The 18,824-nt window shown below is 39.6% G+C and overlaps 1 protein-coding gene across 15 annotated transcripts in view; it reads right to left on the bottom strand.

The window, feature by feature from the left end:
* The window catches only part of unm_hu7910 (un-named hu7910), a 210,608-nt gene that overhangs the window by 134,599 nt on the left and 57,185 nt on the right, over positions 1-18,824 (bottom strand). For 2 of the 15 annotated variants that reach the window (XM_073041800.1, XM_073041801.1), the window contains 2 exons: positions 17,225-17,398; positions 7,023-7,067 (listed from right to left, as the gene is read on the bottom strand). The exons of 9 other annotated variants lie outside the window; for them this stretch is intronic. In XM_073041800.1, coding sequence (XP_072897901.1) covers positions 7,023-7,067; positions 17,225-17,398 — 219 coding nt within the window. Of the gene's footprint in view, positions 1-7,022; positions 7,068-15,177; positions 15,275-16,343; positions 17,399-18,824 lie in introns of those variants that run through there. 4 more of the 15 variants (XM_073041802.1, XM_073041803.1, XR_012098493.1 and 1 more) reach the window with 3 other exon arrangements.

Below are 18,824 nucleotides of genomic sequence, written 5' to 3'. Positions count from 1 at the left end.
CTGTTTTTTGGCGAGGCGGGGACATCACACAGCACCCACACAAGCTGATTACCCAGTTTGGCGGGGCCGAAGGCTGCTCCCCCTAGACGAGAACGAGCTGAGCGAGCCTGCGGCAACCCAGGAGGGTGCAAAAGCTGAATGGTAGTCAAGATTTGTAAGGAGAAAGCAGAGGCATTTCAGAGAAAGCACTTTTAAGTGAACAGGCATGGACATGGTGGATGGAAAACAGCATACAATAAAACATCCACTTTGGTGGGGGGGGGTGGGGGACAGGGAAGCAGACTATTTTTTTAAATCACAATACACCAAAAAGTGTTGCAATATGGTTATCATTTCACACAACTAGCTGTAGGCCCAAAGACAGCATGTCCTCGGGGTGGAGGGCTGTGTGTGTGTGGTGTGTGTGTATGTATGTTAGTGGATAGGTAGAGAGAGGAACATGACTTATTTTGTTGCTATTGTTCTGCAAAGATGGCGACCAGGCCATGTTGGCGGCGGAATGTGTTTCAACACTTGCAGGCTGCCCCCAGCACATCCTCAGTTAACATGAAGGAAAAACAAACACTTAGGAAGGCAAACAGTATATTAGTCTTTACTGCAAGAAGCTTTGAGGAGAAATTATATAGGCTCTGATAAAACCACATTTGGGATACTGTGTGCAGTTTGATCTCTCAACCCAGGGAAAGAAAATCCTGTGATGGGGTGCAGCAAAGATACACAAACAAGATCGATTTCTGGAACGAGGAAGGATTTTCCCCCACAAAGGAGAGATTATCCACATTGGGCCTATAATCTACCACTCATTCTGACAAACTATATAATCTCAATGAAACATACAAATTTCTTTTGTATGCACAGTGTGAATACAAGATTTATCCTCTCTCTGGATGGATTATCTGAAATCAGGAATCAGTTCAAAAATAGTCAGCTATCTGGGGCTAACATATGTAAGAAACAATTTTTTACCTAGATAGTTCAGTTGCTGAGAATATTTGAGACTGGTGATTGACAGATTTTTTACACTTAAGGTATCAATGGACATAGAAGAAAGCCACAATAGGGCTAATGGCCTCATCTTGCTTTTATTTCTTAATCTAAACCCTTCATAGTCTTTAAAATTCTACAGCAGGTTATGTCTATTCCTTTAGAACTAGCATCCTCTTCCCTATCAGTAACTTGAATGTACAGAAGTCATGGCATACTGTAGACGTGCCATTTTCTTGTGATACTTGTGCCACAAGCTCCGTTTATAAACTTGTTGCTAATAACTCCTACAGGTAATCATCGAAATGCATGCCCTTCCATGCAGTTAGACTTAATAGACCATAACATACATCCGACAGAGGCATACATACATCCTTTAAATCCATATCTCAGACTTTATGTGCCCAATTACTTTATGCCTGATAGAATTCAATAACTTCCTCATATAATGTTAAACTGACATCTGATTTCTCTTCTCAACTCTTCTTAATTAATGTATTGCCATGCATCTCTAATGTTTATTTTATTTAGAGATTCAGCATACAGGCCCTTCCAGCCCAAGGAGTCGTGCCACCCGACAACCCCCCTATTTAACACTAGCCTAATCACAGGGCAATTTACAATCAGCAAATAACCTACTAACCGGTATATCTTTGGACTATGGGAGGAAAGCAGAGCACCTGGAGGAAACCTATGCGTTCATGGGGAGGATATACAAACACCTCACAGAGGACACTGGAAATGAACTCCAAACTCACGAACCCCTACATTATTTCCTATCTATTTCCTTTAATATCCTAGATCTGAATGTATTTGGTATTAAGGCTTGTCAACCATACTATTAGTTATAGAAGAGTACAGTACAGAAACAGGCCCTTTGGTCCATCCAGTAGGTGCTGAATCATTTAAACTGCCCACTCCAATCAACTTGCACTGGGATCATAGAACCTCCATACCCCTGCCATCCATGTGTCTATCCAAACTTCTCTTAAATGTTGAAATCAAGCTCACATCCACCACTTGCGCTGGCAGTTCGTTATACGCTCTTCACAGCCCTCTGAGTGAGAAGTTTCCTCTCATGTTCCCCTTAAACTTTTCACCCTTAACTTATGTCCTCCGGTTGTAGTCCCACCCAACCTCAGTGGAAAAAGCCCGCTTGCATTTACCTTATCTATACTCATACTTTTGAATACTTCCATCAAGTCTCTTCCTAAACTTCTATGTTTTAAAGAATACACTCCTAACCTATTCAAACTTTCCTTTTAACTCAGGTCCTCCAGATCTAGCAACGTCCTTATAAATGTTCTCCATACTCTTTCAATCTTATTTACATCTTTCTTGTAGGTAGGTGACCAAAACTGCACATAACACTCCAAATTAGGCCACACCAATTCCTTATACAATTTCAACATAACATCCTGTACTCAATACTTTGATTTATGAAGGCTAATGTGACAGAAGTTTTCTTTACAACCATATCTGTGATACTACTTTAAATGAATTATGGACCTGTGTTTCCAGATCCCCTTGTTCTATCACACTCTTCACTGCCCTACCATTCACCATACAAGACCTATCCTGGTTGGTCCTACCAAAGTGCAACACCTCATGTTTGTCTGCATTAAATTTCATCTGCCATTTTTCAGCTGGTCTGGTCCTGCTGCAAGCTCTGATAGCCTTCCTCATTGTCCATTACAACCCCAATCTTGGTGTCATCCAAGAAGTTGCTGATCCAGTTAACCACATTATCATCCAGACCTTTGAAACAGATGACAATCAAAGGACCCAGCAACAATCCCTGCAGCACCACACTAGTCAGAGACTTCCCGTCAGAGAGGCAACCATTCAATACCACTCTCTGGGTTCTCCCACAAAGCCAATGTCTAATGCAATGAACTGCCTCATCTTGAATGCCAAGCAACTGACTCTTCTCCACCAGCCTCCATACGGGACCTTGTCAAATGCCTTGCTAAGGTCCATGTAGACAACATCCACTACCTTTCTTTCATCAACCTTCCTCAAAAAAAAAACGTTAAGATTTGTCAGACTCAACCTACCACACAAAACTATGCTGACTACCCTTAATCAGTCACTTAGAATACCTTCCAATAACTTTCCCACTACTGATGGCAGGCTCACCAGCTTATAATTTCCTGATTTAATTTTAGAGCCTTTTTTTAAAAACAGTGGAACAACTTTAGCTATCCTCCAATCTTCCAGTACCTCACCTGTTGCTAAAGATGATTTAAATATCTCTATTTGGTCCCCTGCAATTTCTGCACTGGCCTCCTGCAGAGTCTGAGTGAATACCTTTAATTTCTACAATAGTTTAAAAGATTAAAAAACTTGCAAAAAAAAATCCATTGTGTGACTAACTTTTAACTCCTCCTTGTACCACTGTTATTTGGTCCTGGGCTTCAACGTTTGCATATTATTTCATTCGTTATGAAGTCAATTTTTGTTAATGCTACTTTAAATACCTCTTCACTACATATTCTGTGGATACAAGAATTCATATTGCTAAGTAGATCAAAGATGCTCAAAGTACAATCACAATTTTGCAAGCCATCATAAACAATTGCATGCTGAAGTTCTATGAAATCTCTCCTAAAACAGGTGCACAACTTGAAACGCAAACATTGGAAATTCTACAAACCCCATTTCCAGAAAAGTTGGGATATTTTCCAAAATGCAATAAAAATAAAAATCTGTGATATGTTAATTCACATGAACCCTTATTTAACTGACTAAAGTACAAAGAAAAGATTTTCAATAGTTTTACTGACCAACTTAATTGTATTTTGTAAATATACACAAATTTAGAATTTGATGGCTGCAACACACTCAACAAAAGTTGGGACAGAGTTAAAATAAGATTGAAAAGTGCACAGAATATTCAAGTAACACTGGTTTGGAAGACTCCATAGTAAGCAGGCTAATTGGTAGCAGGTGAGGTATCATGACTTGGGAATAAAAGTAGCATCCATCAAAGGCTCAGTCTTTGCAAGCAAGGATGGGTCGTGGCTCACCCCTTTGTGCCAAAATTTGTGGGAGAATTGTTAGTCAGTTCAAAAGGAACATTTCTCAACGCAAGATTGCAGAGAATTTAGGTCTTTCAACATCTACAGTACATAATATTGTGAAAAGATTCAGAGAATTCAGAGACATCTCAGTGCGTAAAGGGCAAGGTCGGAAACCACTGTTGAATGCGCGTGATCTTCAAGCCCTCAGGCGGCACTGCCTAAGAAACCGTCATGCTACTGTAACAATTATAGCCACCTGGGCTCGGGAGTACTTCAGAAAACCATTGTCACTTAACACAGTCCGTTGCTGCATCCAGAAATGCAACTTGAAACTGTATTACGCAAGGAGGAAGCCATACATCAATTCTATGCAGAAACGCCGGTGAGTTCTCTGGGCCCGAGCTCATCTCAGATGGACCGAACGACTGTGGAACCGTGTGCTATGGTCAGATGAGTCCACATTTCAGCTAGTTTTCGGAAAAAACGGGCATCGAGTTCTCCGTGCCAAAGATGAAAATGACCATCCTGATTGTTATCAGCGAAAGGTGCAAAAGCCAGCACTTGTGATGGTATGGGGGTGCATCAGTGCCCACAGCATGGGTGATTTGCATGTATGTGAAGGTACCATTGACTCTGAGGCGTATATTAGGATTTTAGAGAGACATATGTTGCCATCAAGGCGACGTCTCTTCCCGGGACGTCCATACTTATTTTAGCAGGACAATGCCAGACCACATTCTGCACGGGCTGCAACAGCGTGGCTTTGCAGACACAAAGTGCGTGTGCTTGACTGGCCTGCTGCCAGTCCAGATCTATCTCCTATTGAAAATGTATGGCGCATCATGAAGAGGAGAATCAGACAACGGAGACCACGGACTGTTGAGCAGCTTAAGTCTTATATCAAGCAAGAATGGACAAAATTTCCAATTGCAAATCTACTACAGTTAGTATCCTCAGTTCCAAAACGATTAAAAAGTGTTATTAAAAGGAAAGGTGACGTAACACAATGGTAAACATGCCTCTGTCCCAACTTTTGTTGAGTGTGTTGCAGCCATCAAATTCTAAATTTGTGTATATTTACAAAATACAATCAAGTTGGTCAGTAAAACTATTGAAAATCTTTTCTTTGTACTTTTGTCAGTTAAATAAGGGTTCACGTGAATTAACATATCACAGATTTTTGTTTTTATTGCATTTTGGAAAATATCCCAACTTTTCTGGAAATGGGGTTTGTATGATCTAATACATTCAGTATTTTAATAAAAAATTGGATTGATTTAAAATAAAGGTGGAAGATTTCCTGGATTTGTCCCAAGTATTATTGACCTCTCTACCAACCTAGTAAACCTTTGTGGATATGACTTGACCAATACAGTGTCACACAATGAGAAAGTTCCATGTTGCTTCACCCGTTGATTTATTTTATGTATTTAGCAATTCAATGTGGAATGTTCCCTTCCAGCCGTACAAGTCATGCTGCTCCAGCAACCCCCCAACAAACCTGATTAACCCTAACCTAATCAAGGGACAATTTACAATGACCAATTAACCTACTAACCAATATGTCTTTGGCCTGTGGGAGGAAACCAGAGCACCTGGGAAAACTCACACATTCTAAGGGGAAAACAGACAAACTCCTTACAGAATGGTGCCAGAATTCAACTCCATACCCCGGAACATCTCGAGCTGTAATGGAGTCACATTAACCACTATGCTACTGTGGTGCCCACCAGCTTTGTGTGTGTTGCTCTGCATTTGCAGCATCTACAGTGAAGCCCTCAAATCTACATAAAATACACTGTAGACCTAATAATGAATGCCGATTTTTAATATTTTTTACAATCTATTACTATCCTTCAGCATCAAATAGCTTAATCAATAGTTCACAAATTTTTCAAGTCTCAATAGAATAGACGAACAAGTATGTCATGGTAAATAATATAAAAGTGTTAAGGCCACAGTTTGAAAACTGAATACTGGTTGGCATATTATAGATAAGGACACGATTATGTTGGAAAGGGTGCAAAGGAGATTCACCACAGTTGCCTGGAACAGCATTTCAGTTGTGAGGGAGAGATTGGACTGGCTAAACTTACTTTCCTTGGAGCAGAGCAGGCTGAGAGTAGACCTTGCAGAGATATTGTACATTGTAGAAAACCTTTCCTCAATGCAGATGTAAAATCAAAGGGTTTAGGTTTAGGTTTAGGTGTGAGGGCAATTGATTAGGAAAGATCAGCTGAAGAACTTTTTCCACCCAGTTGTAATCTGGAAGACTCTGCCTGAATGGAGGCAGGTAACTAAATAAACACCTTAACCAACAGCACACTGAAGACTACTGATCAAGTGCTGATAAATGAACTAGTTCAAATAGGTGTTTGACGATTGGCATAGATATAGTGGGCTGAAAGACCCATTTCTCTGGCGAATGATATTCACACATTTAATACACCTTGTATTCTTAAAAATGCATCTTTTCCTGCAAATAGACTACTTACTTGAAGTTTTTTTTCAATTCAGCACACACTGCTTAAAAAGGACTTTCTAAGTATATTTTGCACCTGCAACAGTACTTTCATGCTACTTTGCCCTTCTAACTCATTATAAAAAATCTTTCTGCCTTACTTTGATTTTTGACAAACGTATTAATTTAATAGTTATGTTCCTTAATCTGAGTTTACTGGTCACAGATGCCTGCAAAATGTATATCTATCACGTTATACATTTAAAAATGTTCTACTTGACTGCATTGCTGTGCAGAATAATCTGTAAAATACAATTTGGTCAAGCATTTTCACAACACTTAAATCTGCCCTAGGACTTTCAAATCTGTCAACTATTCCAAATAGATCAAAGTTAAAAATGTTCTGTGTAACATGGCACACTAAAGTGCTGCAAAAATTGAAAGCATGTGCAACATGTGGAAAATGCATTTCATCATTAAATATTCATGCAATGCATGCTTTCACAAATCTGGTTCAGCTAACCACTCTTGTTACCAGCATTTTAGCAAAATACCTTTTTCCTTAGCCTTTTCCTTTGCTTTCACTTTCCCTCCTGGTTCTGTCAGTCACAAGAAGGAAAATTAGACTAAAACTTGCAGAGTGTTCATAGACATTCAAGTTCAGTAATTACACATCTGATTAACAGAATTAATGTAAAGATCATTGGAAAGACGCTCCTAAACTGAAACCACACATGCTCAGATTCCCTTACTGAGGTCAACATGGGACACCGCACTTGGCTTTCTTCAATGAAAAATGCATGATGCATGATAACACAATGACATTGAATAGAAATAAATTTAAGAAAAAAAAATTCAAACTTACTGGGCAGTGTAGCAACGAAAGCAGCAAGAACAAACAGGATGATGGCAGCAATTACAACCTCAAATGAGACACGTAAAGCTGGTGATGAAGCTGTCTCCAAATACAGACGGACCCCACATTTCGGAAGGGTTACGTTCCCAGAAAACCATCCATATCGTGATTTTCCGTAACTCAAGACCCTAGTTCCAATGGAATCCCATGCTGTTAGTGGAGGTGCATCCTACAAGACACTACTCTCTCACAAGTAATGCTGCTGCAGCAGTGAGGCTCCTGGTTCAAGGTGGGGGGGACGACATAAAAGATGGTCTTTTTATTTCCAAAGTAAATCGCTTTAAGAGACTGGCAGCTACATTTGCAGATGCAAGTGACTACAGATTTTTTATCACCTTCAAGTCTTCAGATTGAATGGAGTCAGATTCAATATATATCTAAAAGCAGAAGATTCTCAATGACACAAATGACCACTGTGATCTATCATGACACAAGCTTATAACTTGCACTTAAAACTTGCAGCCCTGTTCCAGGCACCTTGAAATTCAGTAGAACAGAAAGCTCAGGGGAAAGACACTAATGACCATACCACACTAAAAGTACACCACTATCAGCATGTGAACCAAGAAATGAGAGTTCAAAATATAAAAATGAAGAAAAATGTATTGTTTTTTTCCGTTTTGTTTCTTAATTTAATATCTTCCCCTCTAATTTTTGTAATTTTTATTTTATATTCCAAATTTTTAGACAGTAATTTGTGAATTCTGCAAGGGCAAACTTCCATCGCCCAAAGGTCACCTGAACAGCGAAAACTATAGCACCACACAGTATCAATCTTCAAAGACGTTGCTCCATGTGTTAGAAATTATTTTCATTCAGTTCTGGAAAGTTCAATAACCTTCCAAAAATAGAAAATATTGACTATTAATGTCTATCGAGAAAAACATTAAGACAGCTCAAAATTATTTTGCACAGCATCTGCAGATGCAGATAAAATGTTTGACTTTATTGGTCCACGGGCAAATCAATACACTGAATCATTACTCCCTCAGTTTCCTATATCATTCATTGGACAAACCAGCTTTCGAGGCTGAACTCTATAAGCATACACATATACAACATTCAACAATCAAAATATTTTCAGAAAACAGCTTTACCCTAATAGCCATCCTCATGTCTGTTCTCTCGGCAAAGCAAAACAAAAGATAATCAAATGATGATAATCATGCCCCAATAGGCCTCTTCTATTTCAACCTTTCACTTTAAAATAAAAGACTGTCTATATGTGACACCACAAACATCACAATACATGCAACATATTGTGCTGATAAATACAACTTGAATATATCTATATGCTGGGAAAAAAAAGCCCAGTCTAGATCACTACATTTTACATAACTATGTTATGTAAAGAAGGCTTTAAAGAAGGCACTGTTAAGAAGGCTTCTGATCAATACCGTGCAGAATCAGGTTTGTCATGCTTTTGGCCATCTTAGCCGTAAATACCATGACAAATCAAATGAGCTGTTTGGTACTTTACAAACATAATGGAAGAAATAAGTAGAAAGCAATTGTGTCTTTCAAAAGTTTCACATCATCCATGCTGCTAAGCAAACAACTTCTGTAACTAGTCTACCAGATCTTGATACTCGTTTGCTGTTCTTATTATTAGGCACATTGAAATTAGAATACTATAGCAAATTAAGAGACACAGTAATGCAGATAAGCATAATGAAATAACAATTCCAGTGGAGACAAAAAGCTGTAAACAATTGTTCTGAGTTTTGAACCATGTATTTCAAAGCCAACCAAAATACTGAAGTAAAATAATTAAATGGAATGATTAAATGCAAGAACAGGTGAAAAACAAATCCTAAATTTAAGAAAATTCAGCTAACTTGACAGCAAGTCAAATACTGAATACATAGAGCTTTACCAATGAGATGAAAACTCAACCTCTGGCTATGGCAGAACCATTAGAGCATCATACAGGGAAAAATTACAAACCTCTAACCTTACATCTATTTAAAATAAAATCAAACTGTGCTAAACCATTCAATATATTCACAAATCATTACGATACAGAACAAGTGCTGGCTGGTAGTTTGCTGCAACAAACAGTTTTCTGAAAAATTGCAGGATGGTTCTGTATCAGCCGATATGCACCAAAAGAACTTGGGATTTGGGGTGAGCAAAGCAAGGGTTGACCTCCATCGAGATTAAGTTAAACCTCAAAAAGTAAGCCACCCAGTAAAGCTTTAACACCCACACTACAAGTAGTTATACAAAAACACTAAAGCAGGGCTACAATATTACTAGCTAGTGTTATGCCTGTGCTCCCTCCCCCTCCTTTTTGAGAATCGCAAGATCGCTATTAAGTCAGGGCAGGAGACCCAGGAAATGAGAGAGAGATGTTTGGAATGTCCTGGCCCCGGCGATACAAAGCCACGGAACAAGTCATTGTCTTTTGGAGACGGAATTGTGTATTGAGTACTGTACTTCATGGAAAGCCCTCAGGCAACGTGGGCTGGTTGGGGGGATGACATCATTCCACCCTGATTGACATCTGAGACCCTGTGAGTCAGGATAAAAGAGGGACTGGGGACCAGCCCTACACACGCACCAAGAGAAACGCTAGAAGTTCCGTGACAGCGTTTAATAGCAATAGCCGGTGGAGGGCCCACGTGTGTCCTTTCCCGTTGCCCCGGGATTGAGGCCCTACCATGGAAGGCGGCTTAGCTAAGGAAGAGATCACCCCTGACGCCATTTCGAAGGATCGACATCATAAAATGGAAAACCGGGCAAGTTCTAAGCCTCCGTCTCTCTCTCCAACCAAAAGCTGCAGCTTGAATGAACTTGAGTGACTTTTATATTTCCATCGGACAATACATTATCCCCTAGACAACGATAGAGTTATTTCTTATTGATTATTATTATACCCGCGCTTTTAGATTTAGTATTGACAACGTATATTATCTGTATGTTTGCATTGATATTATTTTTGTGTATTTTATCAATAAATACTGTTAAAAATAGTACCATCAGACTTCAACGGACCTCTCTATCTTTGTTGGTAAGTGACCCAATTACGGGGTACGTAACAATTGGGGTTCTCGTCTCGGGTTTTGACACGAAATTGGGAGGCCAGTGAATCGGGCTTCTAAGTCCAAACTTGGATCTGGTTACGCGGGTAGCCAGACGGGAAACCAGCAAAGATGGACGTGGATGAATTTATAGAAAACCCGACTCTAGAGGCGGCCACCAAATCGGACTTGATAAATCTGGCGAAAGGGCTAAACCTCACAGAGGTGAGGTTGTCCATGAAAAAGCGGGAGGTACAAAGGGCAATAACTCAGTATTATATTGGGAAGAATGTGTTTGCAGCTGAGGTATTGGAAAATATCCCTGAAAAGGTACCAGCTAGTGGGACGGCTCAGTTAGAGTTGGAGAAATTAAGGTTGGAACATGCATTTAAGTTAAAGCAGCTGGAAGCAGCTGAGAAAGAGAAAGAAAGGGCCGAGAGACAGAAAGAAAGGGCCGACAAACAAAGGGAGCATGCGCTCCAGCTAAAGGAGTTAGAGGTGAAACGGGAGCATGAGCTCCAGCTAAAGGAGTTAGAGGTGAAACGGGAGCATGAGCTCCAGCTAAAGGCGTTAGAGGTGAAAAGGGAGCAGGACAGGGCTGAGAAACAAAGGGAGCATGAAATTCAGTTAAAACAGCTGGAAGCAGCTGAAAAAGAGAGGGAGAGAGCTGAGAAAGAAAAGGAAAGAGCCGAGAAGGAGAGGGAGGCAGAGAAACAGAGGAAACATGACTTGGAGATGGAGAAGTTAAGGCAAGAGCGAAGAGATCAAGGGTCAGACCGAGAGGAGCGGTTTAATGTTAGTCGGGAGTTGAGGTTAGTACCTCCGTTCGAGGAGATGGATGTTAATAGTTATTTCTTGCTTTTTGAGAAGGTGGCAGTGAATCAGAAGTGGCCCAGAGATCAGTGGGTGGTGCTGTTACAAAGTGTGTTAAAAGGGAAGGCACAACGAGCATATATGGCGTTGTCCATGGAGGAGGAAGAGGCGGAGAGTTATGACAAAGTAAAAGCGGCCATTCTCCGGAGTTATGAATTGGTACCTGAAGCATATAGACAGAAGTTCAGAAATTTAAAGAAAGGGTGGAATCAGACGTATACCGAGTTTGCCTATGAGAAGGGTGTGCTCTTGGACAGTTGGTGTACAGCAGAAATAGTGGACGAGGATTTTTGGTGTCTCGGGGAGTTAATTCTGATTGAGGAATTTAAAGGTTGTGTTTCGGAGGATATCCGGATGTATTTGAATGAGAAGCCGAATAAGTCCATCTCAGACTTTGCTAGGTTTGCAGATGAATATGCCCTAACCCACAAGACAAAGTTTTCCTCGAATAAAAGTTACCAGAGAGACCATGGGAACGATAGAGAAAGCCTGCCGGCTGAGGCAGAGGTCCCGCCGGGAGCTAGTGGTAAGATTGAGGGGGAAAGGCAAGACGGCCAGAGATTTCCAAGCTTGACCTGTTTTAATTGTGGAAAGGGGGGACATATTGCATCTAGGTGCTTTGCTCCGAGGAAGGAGACAGGAAAAGGGAAAGCAGCCGTCCCTATTGGATGTGCCGTGGTAATCAGTAAATCCACCAGAGAGCCCCGGGTAGACAGAGTACGAGAAGGGTCTGAGACTTGTATGTCAAACGGAACCGTGTCTGTGAGGGAGGGAGACACACCAGTTCCAGTACGGATCTGGAGAGACACGGGGGCTGAACTATCATTGATCAGCAGTAAGGTACTAGATTTTGGTCACAAGACGGGAATGGTAGCTGTGAAAGGAATAGGAAAAAGGGACGGAAATGGTGTCCTTGCATAGGATCATTATGAATTGTGAGCTAGTCTCTGGACCAGTTGAAATGGGGGTGCGATCAGAATTCCCGAGAACTGACGTGGATGTCCTTCTGGGTAATGATTTAGCCGGTGGTAAGGTTTGGTCAGCAATGACGCTGACGAGACAGCCGGTGAGTAGAGCCGGTCCCGCCCCTAGATTTCAAGATCTATCCCGCATGCGCGATCACTCGCAGCATGTCGAGAAAGGCAGCTGAGAACGAGAGCAGTTTAAATCCGGCCAGTATCGATTTGGCCGAGACGTTTTTACCAACCCTGTACCACGAGGGTTTAGAGGGTGGTAAAACTAAGAGTAGTAAAGTGAAAAAGAGTAAGGGAGAGGGGGTAGACCTGCCCTTAGCAGGGAGAAAAGTTCTAGAGGCACGAAATAAAGATGAGAAACAGAAAAAGCTGTTAAAAGGTCCAGAGTTGGACATGGATGATCTGTGGTTTGGCAGAACTGTTTGAAGAAGTTGAAAGTTCTAAAGGTGTTCCCGATAATGAAATGAGGGCAGTCCTAGATGAAAAGGATGCCATTACCTTGAAGAAGCCTGCTGGGTTGGCAGATGAGGTTGTTTCAGTCCGCGGGGTTGAGTTTACCCTGGAAGGGAGTTGCCCAGAGAGTAGCTGGGAGAATCAGAGGAATTTAGAATTTGGACCGGGTACAGGTATTGAAAGCCTGGAAGAGGCAAATGTCCCGTTTGAGTGTGTCCAAGATGTGGATGCATGTGGTACTGAACCTAGTAATGGAGCTCAGAAAAAGTCTGAGGTATTTGATTCAGTTGAAAAGGAATGCAGTCCTTGTGGGTCAGATAGACTTGATTCAGTGAAGAAAGGGTTAAACTTGGTAATAGTGAGAAGTGAGAGTTCCCAGGTGTTTGTGCTCGAAGGTGTGTTAAAAGTTAGTGGGGAGATGAATATTATTATTGAAGGAAAAGGGAAATATGTACTTCCTAACTTGAATGAAGAAAATTTAAAGGCTGGACTGATATCAAAGGCAGCAACCAGGCTACAGAGACAATGGCGTGGTACCACAAAGCCTGTGAATCAATTACAGGTTGAGTTGGAAGGTAACGGGGCACCACACGCTATTGTTATTCCAGAGTGTGGTGTGAAAAGGCAGAATTTGAAATGCTGTTTGAACAAAGAGTTTGAAATGAAAATTAATAGCCTGAAGGATCCTGAAGAGAAAACTAGCAACTGGTAAAATTAAAGAATTGGGTGGAAATTCAGAAGATGGTCTAAGTTTGAAACACATTGTTGATAAAATAACTCCTATGGAAGGAGCGGACGAAAGCCTATTTCGCCAGGGTGCACAAGCTCCCCACATGGGAATTAACCGGAAAAGAGGCGAGGGTTAATGGGGACGCCATTTTTAAATAGCAGAAGCCGGTTTTAAGGGATTTCGACAAAGCATGTGAATAATAAAAGACAACCCCCATGGAAGCCTGCCTGTTAAGTTTGAAAGCAACATAAAGATTAGTATTTGCATGAACTTTTGTAGTATACCCGTAAGCTAAGATCATAACTCTTTAGTTTTTGTTGGCTAAAGAAAAATAAGACCTAAAAATAGGTGGTTATTCAATTGGAGTCTGATGCTACAATACTTTAGTAAGGTACAAGATGTTAAGATGTTAAAGGAAGTGACAATGTAATCGGTAACCATCTAGATACTGAATTGAAGGTATAACTGTATTACTCTGTAGAGAAAAAAAACTTTTCTATTGTGTTAGATTCTAAAATCCTGTAAGACTCGGTATTACTTTGTTTTTTTCCGATGGTAAAAAACGCGTTGAAGAAAGGGGGTGTTACGCCTGTGGCCCCCCCCCCTCCTTTTTGAGAATCGCAAGATCGCTATTAAGTCAGGGCAGGAGACCCAGGAAATGAGAGAGAGACGTTTGGAATGTCCTGGCCCCGGCGATACAAAGCCACGGAACAGGTCATTGTCTTTTGGAGACGGAATTGTGTATTGAGTACTGTACTTCATGGAAAGCCCTCAGGCAACGTGGGCTGGTTGGGGGGATGACATCATTCCACCCTGATTGACATCTGAGACCCTGTGAGTCAGGATAAAAGAGGGACTGGGGACCAGCCCTACACACGCACCAGGAGAAACGCTAGAAGTTCCGTGACAGCGTTTAATAGCAATAGCCGGTGGAGGGCCCACGTGTGTCCTTTCCCGTTGCCCTGGGATTGAGGCCCTACCACGGAAGGCGGCTTAGCTAAGGAAGAGATCACCCCCGACGCCATTTCGAAAGATCGACATCATAAAACGGAAAACCGGGCGAGTTCTAAGCCTCCGTCTCTCTCTCCAACCAAAAGCTGCAGCTTGAATGAACGAGTGACTTTTATATTTCCATCGGACAATACATTATCCCCTAGACAACGATAGAGCTATTTCTTATTGATTATTATTATACCCGCGCTTTTAGATTTAGTATTGACGATGTATATTATCTGTATGTTTGCATTGATATTATTTTTGCGTATTTTATCAATAAATACTGTTAAAAATAGTACCATCAGACTTCAACGGACCTCTCTATCTTTGCTGGTAAGTGACCCAGTTACGGGGTACATAACACTAGCAAGTGTGCCCTCTCTCTTTGTACCCCAGTCTAAAACTATAGCTTTAAAGCCAACGTATTTTGTTCACGATACCAAATTCATGTAAGAAATAATTCTGCATGATTTCAAAAACTCTTATCATGGTTTACACACAATGATAATAATTTTGACAAACTGAACTAACAAACTTAATTAAAATCTTCATCATTTTTGTCACCAAAACCCACCCGCCATCCCAATCTGCAAAAACAGAATTCTAAATAAAGAGGTATACATTTGAAGCTTGATGACACACAACTCAGTTAGAAAACTGAAAAACATATTTATCTATAATGAAATAGGAACATGGTAAACTGTAAAGTTCATTCACTGTACTCCAACAATTCAAATTGCTCACCAGTATATGACTGGATAATCAACCTAATTTTGTGCAACTATCAGTAGTCGTGTCATCAGTAATGTCAACGAGGAGGTACACATGGGGCTCCAGTTCCCTGCCATGTAGCGAAAAAAAAACAGCTATAAAGCTATTATACATTTTTAAAATAACTTTTTTTTCCCCCAGATACAAAATCAAGTGACCTACAATCTAAAGCATTATTGGTTCAGAGTCTGCACTGCAGTGAAAATACTGTCACTGCTGATCTTGAAGAGAGCTGCCCATCAAGATCCAGCAAACTCTGGTGGCAATAACTTGCACACCTCCAAAACATTGTTGCTTTCAGGCATCAACTCAAAAGAATTCTTGAAAGCATTGATAAGATTTCCGCTGAAGCATACGCCAATGCAGCTGACGTTGCAGTGTTTCACTGTTAGAACTGCAATCCTCTACGCATGTTTCATTTTGTACAGCATGGCAAAGATTATACTTAAATTTTAAATTTTAAACTGCCAAAGCAGTGCCAGTGTCAGGACTTCTTTGCGTAACTTGAGGGGGTAGATGCAAACAAATCCTGATACTGGCACTGCTTTGGCAGAGGCAAGTGTAGTGCGGGACGCAATCTGGGAGGAATGTACTGCCAATTACACCACTAATTCCATCACTAATAGGATATGGCAAAAATAGAAAACGAAAAATTTATATCAAGATTTTTCCAATTTTTTTTTAGAATCCTCTACTACATCAATTTCATAGAACATTTCAATAATTTTATGAGAGGTACATCGCTTGTCAAAATTTAGCGTTTTGATTTTATTTGACTATTGACTATGAATCACAAGCAACTTTACTTCTATTACCCTCATGTTCTCTTATGAAACTCCATTAGGCCTTAATAATGAGCAGCTATGCATCAAATATTAAAGTTTGATGACTGAGTACAGTCTTTTGTTTTAAAGTCTAAATTGTTTGTTCATTAAAAGAATTGAAATATCTTTGCCACTAAGTCCATCAAGAGATAGATCAACAGCCCAGTTTCATAGAGTCACACACCACAGAAATAGCCCAAAATATTCATGTTGACCATCAAGAACCCATCTACCAGCATTTGGATGAAAGCTTTTATTGCTTTAGCAATTCAAATATTCCTCAAAAATGCATACGAGAGTATTGTGCAGTTGAATGCATTTATACAGATTACTAAATAATAGCAAGCAAAAAACCGTATCTTCACATTTCATTTATTTATCTTTTCATAAAACCAGATAATCAGGAGAAACTACATTAGACATGCTCACTTAGTTTAATTTACATCAGAATCCCAACATGCAAATTTCTCATGCTAGACATCAATTTTTACACAAGGATCCTTCATATATTAGTATACAAAAGTGCATATAAATTCATATATTCAAATAGCAAGATTATAAAAATGTTATTTACAAGGTGCAAGCATATTTATATTATACAATCATGCACAAAGAATCATTCCAAGCTTTAGTCAGATTTCTTAGTACTTTAACGTCTCAATCCAATGACACTTCTCTATTAACGCAAATGGAGAAAGTAAAAAAAATTAAAAATAAAATGGCTGGAAAAAAATAAACACACAAGAATGAAGTTAAATGCATATACAAGTATATCTTCTCCCTGTGAAAAGCTGCCAATAAAAGACTTCCATGAATTCTTACAACTTGACAATTTATAACAGGGATGTACACATGAAGGATTCAATTACATAATTAACATCCCTTATGGGTTCATAGAATAAAAGGTATTTCACATAATTTATATCTGTCCATTATTGTCACCTGCAAAGCAACAATGCATTCACAGGCATTTTAATCATGCATCTTAGACATCAATAATGAAATCACATAACATCTCAACCTCAAATCAACTTCCACTTGCCCCCCCACAAATTTTATTTTGCTCCTCTTTGTGGATTTATTTTGGACATTTTTTGCCCAACTTCATCTAGGTACTTAGAATGACTGCTATTGGTTCTGTAAATCCAGTATGACACAATTTTCTTTCCCCTTAATCCCTTCATTCTCTGACGTACCAGGAACATCCTCTGATGCTTCATTTTCTTCTTCTAGTATTTCAAAAGGCGTCATTACATCATACAGAAATGAGAGGAAACCATAAACCCAATCTGAGGATTCCTCTGTTATAATATCTAGGACCTCCTCGAGTGTACCAATTTGTTCATTACTACCACCACCTTTAGTGAGGCCTAAATAAGAATGAGAAGGGAAAAAGGAGAGAAAAGAAAGAAGAAGTGGTCAGACAGAAGTGGAAGAATATAGAACAGCGGAGTGCTACTTTAAGTGTCCTACTTGGAATCAATCAGCTCTTAAAAATCACATCATTTCTTGTGTTACAAAGAAAATTAATTCTTCCTCCTTCTGTTCATTCAATATCATCCCAACCTATTCACCCTGCCATCTGAACAAGAACAACCTCTACCTTTTGCATTCCCAACTAGGTGTCCTTTGAGGAAACAGGAAAGCTTGAAAATAGTCAACTGGAAGACCAAAGTTCTAATTCTGAAATGACAATTGCTTGAATTATGTCAGGAGGTAGACTCACTGGGATTTAGTACCCCTAAGTTTTGCTAAAAGTAGTTGGAGCCTATTGCGTATAAGATACAACATATACTTTCATTTTTGCTCACAATGTCTTCAAATATTAAAAACAGAAAGTTTTAGCAACATTTATAGTCTCCACAAGAATTAAAGTGTTATCATCACATACTCATTTAATAGCATTACCACTCTATATCAACCCAGCGATCAAAACAATTACAACTAAAACTAAAGGCAAGATGTCTGCTGCATTGTATTTGTCCTGGACAAATGGATACAAAAATGGACGCAAGAGAGTGATAAGAGAATATAAATAATTACTCTGCTCAAAATACTGTTCAGCAGAAATATCATCACTTTTATGGAAGCTCACATTCCCCAAGCAAATTCCAAATAAATTAAAACTAGAAAGCTATTTTGCTACAAAATGAAAATATGACATAGATCTCACTAGCCAAGGTTCTATCTGCTTTTATTATTCTGCCCCCATCCCCCATAGTCAACTAAGCTAGCAGGGAAAAAATACAGAAAAAAAGACAGGCTATGCTGCACGTACACTGCTCTTGACCAACAGATGAAAACATATGCCAATACTTCTAATCTATTAAATTTACCGAGCCTAACCTAACCCTAAATACTTTAACAGCACATACACCAAAACCAAGCTCAATGTTTGGAGGGTTCATGGGTCAGACAGGCAGGCTCTAGCTCAAACAACCTACACTGACAACAGAGAATCAGAATCTCTTCTTTTGCCACTGCTGCACGAAAGTTCAGTTTTAAAAGTATCAGGAAATTAGGTAAAAATTCCACCATTTAAGTTATAATTCAAGTTCACCTGATCACAAACAATGAAGTATAATATAATATTTACTTCATTCACTTGGCATTAAAAAATCTTCATTAGTGTACTCAAGTGGCAATTTGGTGCAATGTTATAATTATTAAAACAAACTAAATTCTTTTTTCTAACCATTCACCTAGTTTGCATTATTTAAATCATTCAAACTATAGTGAACAAATAGTTTAATGGCAGATTAACTTATCTACATTCAAGTTATAGCTCTATGATCT

Source organism: Hemitrygon akajei, chromosome 1, assembly GCF_048418815.1.
Source record: "Hemitrygon akajei chromosome 1, sHemAka1.3, whole genome shotgun sequence".
Lineage (NCBI taxonomy): Eukaryota > Metazoa > Chordata > Chondrichthyes > Myliobatiformes > Dasyatidae > Hemitrygon > Hemitrygon akajei.
This window is presented reverse-complemented; position numbering and strand designations above follow the sequence as displayed.